Below are 12,880 nucleotides of genomic sequence, written 5' to 3'. Positions count from 1 at the left end.
GCACATGAAAAGATACTCAACATCATTAGGGAAATGCGAATCATACCATAATGAGATACCACTTCACACCCCTAGGATGTGATTTAAAAAATTAAATTAAAAAAAAAAAAAAAGGAAGGAAGAGAAGAAAGAAGGAAGGGAGGAAGGAGATAACCAAGTGTCGGCAAGGATGTGGATACATTTGGAACCCATTTATACATTGCTGCTGGGAATGTAAATAGTACAGCTGCTGTGGAAAACAGTTTAAAAAGGAATTAGCATATGCCCCAGCAATTCCACTCATAGGTATTTACCCAAGAGAGTTGAAGACATATATCCACACAAAAACTAGTACATGAATGTTCATAGCACCATTATTCATAATAGCCAACAAGTAGAAACAGTTCAAATGTCCATCAACTGAAAAATGGACCAAAATGTGTAGTAAGCCATACAATGAAATCATTAAACCATAAACAGGGATGAAGTACTGATACGTGCTACAACATAGATAGACTTCAAAAACATGCTAAGTGAAAGAAGTCAGTCGCAAAGACCACATATTGTATGATTGATTCCATTTGTATGAAAGGTCCAGAATAGAAAAATCTATAAGAGAGAAATATAGAGAGAGAGAGAGAGAGAAAGTCTATCAGTGGTTGCTTATGTTTGGAGGGGGGCATGGAGGTTTGGGGGTAAAAACTAAGTGTTGTTGGTTTCTTTTTGAGTTGATAAAAATGTCCTAAAATTGTATTAGTAAATGCACAACTCTGTGATTATACTAAAAGCCATTGAATTGTATGCTTTCAGTGGGTGAATTGTGTGATAATGTGAACTCTAGCTCAATAAAGCTGTTTAAAAAGGATTATCAAGAGGGAATTCCGAATGATGACGTTTGCCTTTTTTTTTTCCATTCTTGGTCACTTGGCTGGACTCTGGTTACAGTAGATGAGAGATTCTTTATAAAAACACTTGCATAGCAGAAAGAAAAATTACTAATTTTCTAGTTGTTGGTCCCTTGGGGGACCAAATGTCTTCCCTTAGGAGTGAGCCTTCCTGACTTACCCTGGTATAATTTGGGATTCAGAAGGAGAAAACAAAACCAGGTAGTTGCTCTTTGTTGAGAATTTGAGGTCAAGGAAGAACTGAGGGGGGAAGATGTTTCTGCAGGAAGGTGGGGGGCTGGAATACCATCAGGCAGATGGGATGGAGAGACTCAGAAAAGAGAAGCTTGATATTTAGTTTTAAATTACCTGCCGAATCATACTGTGATGTAATCATACTCCCTTCCTGTTACCCCTGAATCAGCAGCAAAACTCTCCTGTCTTTTCTGGGTGGAAACGAGGGGTATGAGTTTAAAAAGTAGGGATTTGGCCCTTCATGTGAGTTGCTGCTGGGCTGGAGACAAGGGGACAGCTGCTGTGCACCAAGTGGAAAACAAGAATTGAGCAGAAGTTGGAGCTGGCAGTGGCCCCAGGTCCATAAGCCTCCGAGCTGCCAGTAATCTGCCTACAGGATGTGGCTGGGTGTTTGACTAAACCAAATCTGAATGTTAAAGGACAGTGGGTTATAGATGCATGGAGGGTCAGTCTGAATATGACAAACACCGCGGGGCTGGGGACATCCAGAGGTTACAGGACTTTGAAGCTGGGGGGAGCAGAGACCGTGGAACCACAGAAGAGAGGTAAGTAGAGTCACCGTGACAGGAAGATTGTATTCAGCAACAGGAATGCCAACAGCAGCAGTATTTATTGCGCAGGACAGGGGAGAAGCAATAGTTTTACGGAGGCTTCTGCCGGCCAACTCTGGAACCAAGCCCGTGAAAATGGTGCCGCTGACACCCAGGAGATTCTGGAAGGAAGGCGCGAGCGGGAGTTCTCCCGGGAAATGCCTCAGGCAGCGTGGCCCACCATGGCCCTGGGAGATGCTTCAACAGCCTCTAATCTGTCATGGAAGTACATCCCCACTCACTGGATGTGCGGAAGAAGATCCAATCGTAGGGTTCCGTTCAGAGTTGAGGCAGGTGGCTTCATAACTCTGCAAAGTAGAGAACGAAGCGGGAGCTGAGACTTTTTCTAAGTAGGAAGAGGCCTAAGTGGAAAGGCAGGAGGTACTGACGGAGCGCCCTGGTCCTGGTTCATTGGAAGGAATCGTCAAAGTCACGGGGATGGGGGTTGGGGGATGGGCTGGGAACAGGGATCAGAAGACATCTGCCTAGAACCCGGTTTTCTGTTTTGTAACACGTGGGAGGGACCTGCCGTGGGAGATCATGAGGACAGAGACATCAGAAGCACGAAGAAGGAGGGACATCAGTGCCTTCTCACCTGCTTCTCGGAACTGCTCTTTGGCTTCCACCACTGGGAAGCTGTCAGTCGGTTCCTTGTGTTTTTTGGTGCTCTCTGCAGCTGGGGAGTAGTTAGAAGGAGGAGATTTGTGCTTCCAGGTCCTCCACCATCTCACCAGGCCCAGGAGTACAAGCTCCAAAACAGTAAACAAGAGACAGAGCCCACTGACCCCAAACATGGTCTTTAGGAAGATGGTCTTCTCAAAAGGGCGGGACAGATAACAGGTTATACTGCCGAGGCAAGGCTCCCGACGACATGCAAAGGAGCTGGGCATCTTGAAGCCATACAGATGGTACTGCACCCCCAAGGCTGCCCCCTCAAGGACCAGCCGCACCCCCAGCTGTGCCACATAGGCCCAGAGCAGCCTGGGGCTTCCCGGCCCTGAAGCGTCGTCTCTGCTCTTCTCCCCTTGGCGGAGCAGAGTCTCCTCCTTCACCTTTCCTGATTCTTCCCAATGCCAGATCAGATGGTACAGAGTAAAACCCATGTAGAGGGCACTGGGCACAGCCACCAAGATGACCTGGAAGGCCCAGAAGCGCAGTGGGGAGAAGGGATGGAAGGTATCGTAGCAGGCGGCCTTGCAGCCTGCCTGCTGCGTGTGACACACGAATTCACTCTGCTCATCGCCATAGATCCCGGTCCCACTGGCAGCCAGCAGCACGAGGCGGAATCCCAGGAGCACCGGCAGCAGGAGACGCCCCACGATGGTGGAATGCCTGCTCTCTTCAGCCAACAGCTGCCTCACGAACCTGCCGCACATCCTGCTAGGGAGTAGAGGACAGGAATGAGCGTGGGTGTGTTGCTCCCTGTCCTTCGGGAGGAGGGCAAGGCCACCTCATCACTGTGAATCCAAGGATAGATAAAGCAAGCCTTCTTGCTCCTCTCCTGGTTGATTTATTACCAAGACTGATGGTTCCTAATTCTAGGTAACAGAGTCATCTCTGTAAATTAGTGAGTGGATGTGGGGATGGCTCTCTCTTCTGCCCCGTTCTGTACCGTGTGGTAGAAGACCAGGCTCTGTCTGTGTCTCTCTCTTTCCCTCCCTCCCTCTGTCCCTTTCCCAAAGGCTAGTCAGAGTCCAGAGCCCTCTGAAAACGGTTTCTTTCCCAGTTAATGGCCGCCACGCCTGGGGCTAGCCCCAGGAGCACCTGAACACAATCAGGGCTGACCCTGGGGGAAACATGCATTCTCGTGCCCTCTGCTTTTCTCTGGCACCGACCCTCAGCTGCTCACAGGTGTGAGGGTCTGGCCTCCACTCCCAGTGTGGTGGTAAGATGGAGATGTGGTTAGAGTAGGGGGCTTGCTGTGGATCAAGTGAACAGTGTCAAGGCCCTCTTGAGTCTGGTGTTCTTTAGGCCCAACCAGCTTTGGAAAAGGAGAACATTTTAAAGAAAACTCAGCAAAATCTACTAAGTGAATGTAATGAGGTGTGGGGCCAAAGCCAGAGCTGACTGGATAAAAATTCGAAATTCCACCCTGCTTTGTACATTGTTCCTCAGGCTCATCTCTCCCGCGTGGCAAGAGGTGACCGTGGTCAGTAACAGACTTCAGAAATCCCTCACTTCTCCGGACAGAAGAGCATCCTGCTGTAAGCCCGTGCACCATCTTTATCTTTGTCACAACACAGAGCCCTCCTCAATGCCCAGCCGCTGTTTCTCACTGCCCCTGTTCGGCCCAAACTTTATTCCACAGGGAAAATAGAGACTCTTTGATGGGGAACCAAGCAGCCCCCGTCTTGTGCTGCTCCCTTCTGTAGCATCGTAGAGAAGTGGCTCTGCACTTGCCCAAGGCCACTCTCCCTTTCAGACCTACGTCCTTGGGCCCCTCCAGCTGCATCAAGGACTTATCCAGCCTGGTTTCCTCTCTGCACTTGCTTAGGCGTCGCCCTTTCCTTCTTTTTTTTTTCCTAGATTTTATTTATTCGTTTGTCACACAGAAAGAGCACAAGCAGGAGGAGAAGCAGGCAGAGGGAGAAGCAGGCTCCCCATTGAGCAAGGAGCCCATTTTGGGACTTGATCCCTGAACCTGGGATCATGACCTGAGCCAAAGGCAGATGCTTAACCGACTGAGCCACCCAGGTATCCCGAGGCATCTCCCTTTCAATTCTGGTAATAATAATCCGGATTTCTTTATGACATGGCAGCAGATGAGACATGCCTGTCTTGCCTCGTTATCAGCTTCCCGATTAAAATACCCAGAAAGACGCACAAGGCCATTCAAATGGGCACTCATGTTATAAACTGCAGTTGACCCTTGAACAGCGTGGGGATTAGGGGCGCTGACCCCTCTGCCGTCAAAATTCCGCATGTAACTTTTGGCTCCTCCCCAAAACTTAACTACTTATGCCTTCCATTGAGCAAAAGCCTTACCAACAACATAAATAGTCAATTCACACATGTTTTGTATGTCATGGGTACTATATACTGCATTCTTACAGGAAAAGTTAGCTACAGAAAAAACGTTACTGAGAAAATCATAAGGAAGAGAAAATGCGTTCACAGTAGTGTATGTATATTGAAAAAAAACCATGTATTGGCAGGAGGGTAGGGGCAGGGGCAGCTGCAGCCCCTGGCCTCGCCCCAGGACAGTGACATCCCACGGCCTGGTGGCCTCGGCTCAACAGAGGCAACTGCCAAGTGGCTCCTCAGGCAGGAACAGCCGCCCCATCTGCCCAGCGGTGCGCCACCAGCCAGTGGCCATCAGCAGATGCAGCCACTCGTGAAGGTGCCCGCCTCCAAGAAGCGGCATTGAGGAGGGGTCTGTGCCCGGCAGGGAGGAGCCCAAGGCCCACAGCTGCCCTGGCGCAGTCCCAAAACCCAGGTGTCCGACCTGCCCTGGCACAGTCTCAAGGCCCAGGTGTCCGACCTGACCAACAGCACACGGGACGATCTGCAGCCCTGCCCGTCCCAGGGCCCCCAGGGGCTGCCAACGTCCTCAGCAGTCCTCACTGGGGAACTCGGCAGCAGGCTCAACTCCTGCCCCTGTAGCCTTCCATTCAATCCCATGAAGACGGGATGGGCAGTTGTAAATAAATGCCTTGTGGCTTTTGCTGTCAACTCCTTTTTAAAAAGTCCCCTGGGGCACCTGGCTGGTTAGGTCCGTGGAGCATGCTACTCTTGATCTCAGCGTCATGAGTTTGAGCCCCACATTGGGCGTAGAGATTACTTAAAAAAAAAAAAAAAAAAAAAAAAGGACCAGCAGGGCTCAAATCCATGTTGTTCAAGGGTCACCTTTATAGATAAGAACAGGCCAGTATGCCAGAGCTTAGGCAGAGAACCATGTCACCATCCACCAACTGTGAGAAACGATATTTGCAGCCACTAGCAATCAGAGTTTGAACTTCTTCTGCCTGCCTCTCAGGCCCCATGTTTCTGCCTCCGTCATAGACTATGAAGAATCAGAAGTATATCAGGCCACTGAAAATTCTTCTCCATAAAATTGGGTTAAAATTTTTAGAAGAAATCTATTTTCAGTCCTTAGAAAGAGGCAAAATTGGCCTCATGATTAAAGATGGCAGATTGAAGATAGAGGTCAGTCCCCTCTCATTCCCGAGACTCCTCGAAAACGAGAGTAGATGGATCTTTAAGTTTAAGTGTTTAAACCCACTACAAATGGAGGAGAAAGATTACCAGTAGCACAATGAAAACCCACTTTGAAGGCAAATCAGATTGTGGTACTGGCCAGCACACTGGGTGATTCCAGAATTCAGAGGAAGAAAACGAATCATTGAAAATAAGAAAAGGTAGGGGCGCCTGGGTGGCTCGCCATTAAGCGTCCACCTTTGGCTCAGGTCATGATCCCAGGGTCTTGGGATCGGGCCCCACATCAGGCTTCCTGCTCCACGGGAAACCTGCTTGTGTTCCCTCTCTCACTGTGTCTCTCTCTGTCAAATAAATAAATAAAATCTTAAAAAAAAAAAAGGAAAAAATAAGAAAAGGTAAATGGATAAGGGAAATCTGTTTCCTCATTTGAAAAATCAAGACCACAATAAAGCAGAATCAGTAGCTTATTTATTGGATGAGAAAACACTTGGTGACATGCCTGGGAAGAAGAGCAGTTTCTCCATAAATGTTTAACTGAGTAAACAGTTATCTCAGGAGAGATCCTGAGTTCCAGAGGACCAGAAGGAAGGTCAGCTTCCAGAGTTGGCCCTGGGTCTCAGCCTTGGCACCAGTGATATCTGGGGCCTGATCATTTTGTTGGGGTGAGATGTTTAGCAGCATTCCTGTCCTCGGTCCACTGGATGCCAGTAGCACACTTCGCCCCTCCAACCCCCAGATGTCTCCAGACACTGCTAAATGTCCCCTGGGGTCAGATTCCCCCCTGGTTGAGAACCACCGCCTTAGGAGGACAGTGGCCCATCACCACTCCAGCTCTGTAAAGCAAAACATCTGTACTGGAGCATCTCAGAGGGTTTTTATTTGATGGGACATGATGATCGGCCCTTTTCCAGGCTGCTTGCACATCCTCCCTCCATAAGCCCTGTCTGTGAGGAAGCCTGCAGCCCCTCCCTGCCTGATTGAGTCTGTGGGGTCCTTGCACTTAGGAGAGGCAGCCCCAGGCTCTGCAGACTTCTCAAGTCTGGCTCTCAGCCTCACCTCATTTCAAAGTGCAGGCCCAGCACACTCTAAACGCATTTCCAGCACATTCCCAGTAGACCTGGGATTTAACACAGCAGGCTTGGCATATTCCAATGTTGGGAATTTGAGTAATTCTTTTTTTTTTTAAGATTTTATTTATTTGAGAGAGAGCACAAGCAGGGGGAGGCAGAGGGGCAGAGGGAGAGGAAGACACAGACACCCCGCTGAGCAGGGAGCCCAACGTGGGGCTCGATCCCAGGACCCTGGGATCATGACCTGAGCCAAAGGGAGACGCTCAACCGACTGAGCCACCCAGGCACCCCGGGAATTTGAATAATTCTTGGAGGCCCTATCTCGTTCTTCTCTCCTGTGCCCACCCCAGACTGTAGCCAGACACCTAATGTCCTCCAAGAGATTCTAGGAACTGAACTGGGGTCTCCAGAGCTCACCAGAGAGCTTTAGAGATTTGGGAGGGAGAGAGAGGAAAAAGGACACAAAGACTTAGCTTGGAGCTCCCATATCTAATTCTGAGCACCCATCTGATCCTGTGCCCTCTAGCTGTTACCACCAAAACAACACAAATTCCAGGACCTCCCATAAGGTTCACACAAAATTGTGCTCCATCTCCCAAAATCTTCAGACCAAAGGCAATTTCTTAAAAAAAAAAAAAAAAAAAAAAAAACAGGACCTAAACACAGGCCTACCTCCTGCCTCATCCCCTGCTTTCTTGGGAGCCTGTGGTCTCCCCCATCCGTTTCAGCCGTCCCCAGCCCTCTTGTTTCACTCTCTGAGACCCACATCCGCCTCCCACAAACATATCTGCGGCTTTGCCCACGGGGCCAGAGCCCCCAAGCTCGAGTCAGACCAGGCGAGCTTGGCCCAGCATTGTTTTCAAAACTCAGCTCAAGGGACACCACTCTGTTTCTAGGAGTGGAGAAATAGTTTGGGAAAATAAATCTTTAGGGAAGGAGATGGCAGGATCTGAACCCCGTCGAGATTTTAGCTGATGAAGCAATACCCATGAGCTCAAGATTTAGGGGAGGGTAGAAAGCCCAGAGTGTGAGGGGATTTTCAAATATGTAAATAGATTTTTTTTTAATTCCATCATGACTTTGCTAAGGATTTTTCTTAGCATCTCTATTCTTTGGGAGAAAAATTTCAGGATTCCATTGGTGTCAGAAGCCCTCTCAGCCAAGTACCGCGTGAGGAAGGGATGTCCCCCGAGGGCCGTGCTGGACCCGGCTCACTGCTCCCGTGTCACCCCATCTGGCCTGGAAAACGTTCTAGATTCTTTTACCCAAAATGTGATCCCTGGATGCACTGGCATCACCAGGAATGCAGAATCCCAGGCAGCATCCCAGGCTTAACAAATCAAATCTGAATTGTAATAATACCCCGCCCAGGTCCCTGGCATATGCATTTGAGTTGGAGAAACCCCGTCTAGCACCCAGGCAGCCCCCACCCCCACTACCCCCAGGGCCCTGCGCCAGCCCAGCTGCTCTCTGCCCAGCACTCACCTGGCAGCACCAAGCGGGAGCGCCAACACCGGGGAAAGAGGCAGGGCAGAGTCCTCAGGCTCGAGCCAGCGGGGTCCCAGCTCTCCCCCAGGCCCTGCCTCCCGCCACCACCCACATTCCCCCCTCCCCTCTTCATTCCTGGCAGCCTTATGAAGGGTACGAGAAGGGCAGCTGGAGGAGAGGGCAGCCCTGCTAGTAAAGAATGGGCTCTGGGGAGAATAACCTTCTGTTGTTGGGGGTGAGGGGGACCTCTTCGAAGTGCACTGAAACAGAGATTTTGGAAATCATCTGAAAGGAGAGCAATGGCGTCAGCATGTTGGCGGGGGAGGGGCAGTGCTCATGGGCAACAACAGAATGTCTGTAGGTTTAAATCTCTATGAAGTCCCCCCACTCTCCTGGGCAAACTACCCAAAGCACAAGTTTACCCACAAAAGAACGTGCGTGTGCGTGTTCTTGGCCGGGAGAAATAGAACAGGCTTCCCCGCAGCGTGATGGGCATCTGCTCCATGTCCCTCAGCACCTCAGGGAGCCCAGCCGCTCTCCACCAGGCCCAGCGACAACTGTGGCACCTGCCTGCACCCATTCCTGTCCCCATTGCTAGAGCCAGGAGCCCCTCCAGAGGAAGGAAGGGGCAAGGCTGGGTCAGCAGGTGGCGGGTGAGAGAGTAACCCTTGAGCAGAGCCAACCCTGCATTTTTCAAGGAGGAGAGTCGGAGAGCCCCTCGCTTCCAAAAGCTGCCCCTGTGGGCCTTTGGGGCATCGGTCCACCATCTTCCAGCATTTAACATTCTTATGGAGAAGTTTAAGTCCATCTTGGTAGTCCTCATATCTTAAGTGACTTGATCTTCTTGACAGTTTGCCAGATGGATTTTTTTTAACCCTTGGGGCTTGTTCGCTCCTCCAAGGGATTCCATTAAGTAAGACATAAGTTGGCACTGGCTCTCCTTGGCATGTTCACAACTGGTCCACAGGATATATGTATGAGTCCTTAGGGCCAAAAAACTCTGGGCATGCAGGCCAATTCCAATGCAGCCACATCTTCCATTCACTTGCCGGAGAGCCTATCTCTTGCCTTTTTGATTTTTCAGGCAGGAGTCAGTAAACATGTTTGAGTCCCCCTCTCAAGGCTTGACATGCAGGAGGTGGCACCCTCACCCCTTGCCCTTGAGGAGAACTAACAGCATACCTCTTTCCAAAGATATCCTCTCTCTAATTTCCAACAACTCTGATGTGAGCACAGGGCTTGAGAATGACATGACCGTTATTTATTTATTTGTTTATTTATTTGGGGTTCTTTTTCCCATTGAAATATTTCATCTCGGACTAGTGAATCACTTCAGAATGTCATACGTGTTGTGTTTTCTAAAACACTTGAAATACCAAGTTTCCCAATTTATTTTTTTAAAGATTTTATTTATTTATTAGAGAGCGAGCGAGAGAGAAACAGCCTGAGAGGGGAGAGGGTCAGAGGGAGAAGCAGACTCCCCGCCGAGCAGGGAGCCCGATGTGAGACGCGATCCCAGGACTCCGGGATCATGACCTGAGCCGAAGACAATTGCTTAACCAACTGAGCCACCCAGGCACCCCCAAGTTTTCCAATTTCAATCCTTTTACACTAACATTTATTCAGTACTTAAGTAAATGACGAATATTCTACGTGCTAGATGGCTACTAATTTACTTATCCCCCGTGACAACCTCATGATGTAAGTCTATTATCATCCTCTTTTACAGAGGAAAGAGGTGACGAACAGAGAGGTTATGTAATTTATTCAAGGTTGACCAGCTAGTGAGTGGGAGAAGTTGGGATTTGGATAGGCAGTATGGTTGCAGATGGCAAACCCTTAAACTCTACAGTATGGCTAGCTTCCCCATTATCCAAATCATTACCTTTGAAAGAGCTTCTGATTGTAAACCCATTGTAATTTCATACCCTCGTGAAAATTAACATCCTTTGCTTACATGTTCTACACCTCAATGACTAACTTCACCATCCACCCTGATCCCAGCCAAAAACTTGGGCATCATCAATGACAACCTCTCCTTCATGGATCAGCATCTTCTCAACTGACCAGTGATACTAATTCTGAATTAAGAAGGTGGTTTACTGGGGCACCTGGGTGGCTCAGATGGTTGAGCGTCTGCCTTCGGCTCAGGTCATGATCCCAGGGTCCTGGGATCGAGTCCCGCATCGGGCTCCCTGCTCCTTGGGAGCCTGCTTCTCCCTCTGCTTCTCTCTCTCTCTCTCCCTCTGTCTCTCATGAATAAATAAATAAAATCTTTTTAAAAAAAAAAAAAAAGAAGGTGGTTTACTTCACAAGTGAATTACTACAACACCATCCTATGTCCCCACTCCTAGATTTGTCCTCCTCTAATTCATTCTGTGCATTGCAAACAGGATACTTAGCTCAATTCTTAGATTTACCAACATTTACCAGTTTCTTTGCTCAGTGTTGCTTCTTGAACCCCATACCTTCCGTCTGAGTTCAGTTTTCCTCTTCTTTTTTTAAACCATCTTAAATCATTTTAGGCGTGCAGTTTAGTAGTGTTAAGTGTACTCACGTTGTTGTGCAGCTGATCCCTGGAACTCTTTCCTCTTGCACACCTGAAACCTTGTAACCATTTCTCCCTCCCCTCAGCCCCTGTCCACATTATTTTACCTCTGTTACCACGAATTCCACTGCTTTAGATACCTAATGTCTAAATGCAGCATTTGTCTTTTTGTGACTGGCTTAGTTTAATGTCTTCAGGGTTCATTCAAATTGTAGTTATCCCTCAGAACTTTATTCCTTTTTAAGGTCAACTAATAGTCATTGTATATGAATATACCAAATTATGGTCATTCCTTCATCCACTTATGGACATCTGGATTGATTTCACCTCTTGGTATTGTGAATCGTGCTGCTGTGAACATGGGTGTGCCAGGTTTTCTTCTTCTGGAAACACAAGCTTCTGTAGTTTTTCTACCTGGGAACTGTCGGGGGGTAAACTCTTCATCCTCTTTGGTCTTAAAGTGCTTTCATTTTCTCCTCAATCTTGAATTGTTATTTAGTTGGCTAGAGAATTCTTGATTGATGGTTATTTTCTTTCAGAACTTTAAAGATATTATTTAACTGCCTTCTCCTATCTAATGGGTTTTATAAGTCTTTTCTGTAAAATGCCTACAGTAGACCACATCATGCCTCCTAAGATATCCACATGGTAATCCCCAGAACCTGTGAATGTTGCCCTGTATCAGAAATGGGACTCTGCAGACGTGATGAATTAAGGATCCTGAGATGGGGACACTCGTGGATTGTCTGAGTGGGCCTGATGACATCACGGGGTCCTTATAAGAAGGAGGGAGAAGGTCAAAGGGTACGCAGAAGATGTGAGGACAGAGGCAAGGGTCTGGAGTGATATTTGGAAGAGGCCACGAGCCAAAGAATGCAAAGGGATGGGAAAGGCAAGAAAACCACTTCTCCCTGAAGCTTTCACAAGAAATGCAGCCAAAACCTTGATTTTAGACTTCTGACCTCCAGAACTGTAAGAGAATATATTTGTGGTGTTGTAAACCACTAAGTCTATGGCAATTTGTTACAGCAGTGATCGGAAACCAGTACAATGGCTATTCTTAACTTTTGCCCACATTTGTATTGGGTTGCTTTTCTTCTTAAGGATTTGTAGGAGTCTTTTCTATTTTGTGTATGTTATTTTTTGGTCAGTTATATATTTTGCAAATATCTTATCCCAAGTAGTGATTTGATTTTTCACTCTTGTCATGGCGGCTTTCGATAACAAATGTTCTTCACGCAGTCAAATCTTCCAATTCTTTTCTTAAATAACGTGTCCTTTTTGTCTTAAGATATTCTTCCCTATCCAGACATGATAGTTTTGATGTGTAGAATTTTTATCATTCAGCTTTAATTTTTTTATTTTCCATCATTTCATCTTGATTGCATAAAATGTTTAAAAGTACATTTTTAAATTTCTAAGTGTATGGGACTTTTCTGCTTATCTTCTTTGTGTTAATGGCATCATGGTCTGAAAGAACATAATTTCTGTAGTTCCAGCCCTTCAATTTTGTTATTCTGTGGTCTAACGTGCTCTGTTTTCTTAAACACTCCATATTTACGCTTGAAAATAATGCTTACCTTTGATTACTGAGTACAGTGTCCTCTATAAAATCACTAGACTCGTCTTGTATTTTGCTCTATGTGTATACTATCCAGTATGGTAACCATAAGCCACATGGGGCTATTAAGCATCTGAAATGTGGCTGGGACAATTGAAGAAATCGATTTTTAAATTTATCTAAGTATAATTAATTTTTATTTAAATTTAAAAACTGAAACCCCATAAAATATTTTCCTGTTAAATACAACTTTGGGTTTTTTTTAAAGATTTATTTATTTATTTTAGAGAGTGAGAGAGCAAGGGGAGGGGCAGAGGGAGAGAGAAATCTCAAGCAGACTCCCCACT

At 47.2% G+C, this 12,880-nt stretch overlaps 2 protein-coding genes across 2 annotated transcripts in view; one reads left to right on the top strand and one right to left on the bottom strand.

Moving 5' to 3' along the window:
- AZGP1 (alpha-2-glycoprotein 1, zinc-binding) overlaps nucleotides 1–12,880 on the top strand; it is a 43,592-nt gene that overhangs the window by 2,638 nt on the left and 28,074 nt on the right. The window lies entirely within an intron of this gene.
- GJC3 (gap junction protein gamma 3) lies at nucleotides 2,264–3,084 on the bottom strand. Its single transcript, XM_028110002.2, is given in 2 exon segments — nucleotides 2,264–2,301; nucleotides 2,304–3,084. Coding segments are annotated over 2 exon segments (819 nt in total).

Source organism: Eumetopias jubatus, unplaced genomic scaffold (assembly GCF_037043125.1).
Source record: "Eumetopias jubatus isolate StellerSeaLion01/CBP00866 unplaced genomic scaffold, mEumJub1_p1.0 scaffold_12, whole genome shotgun sequence".
Classification (NCBI taxonomy): Eukaryota; Metazoa; Chordata; class Mammalia; order Carnivora; family Otariidae; genus Eumetopias; species Eumetopias jubatus.
Note: the sequence above shows the minus strand (reverse complement) of the source record. Positions and strands in the feature narration are given on the sequence as shown.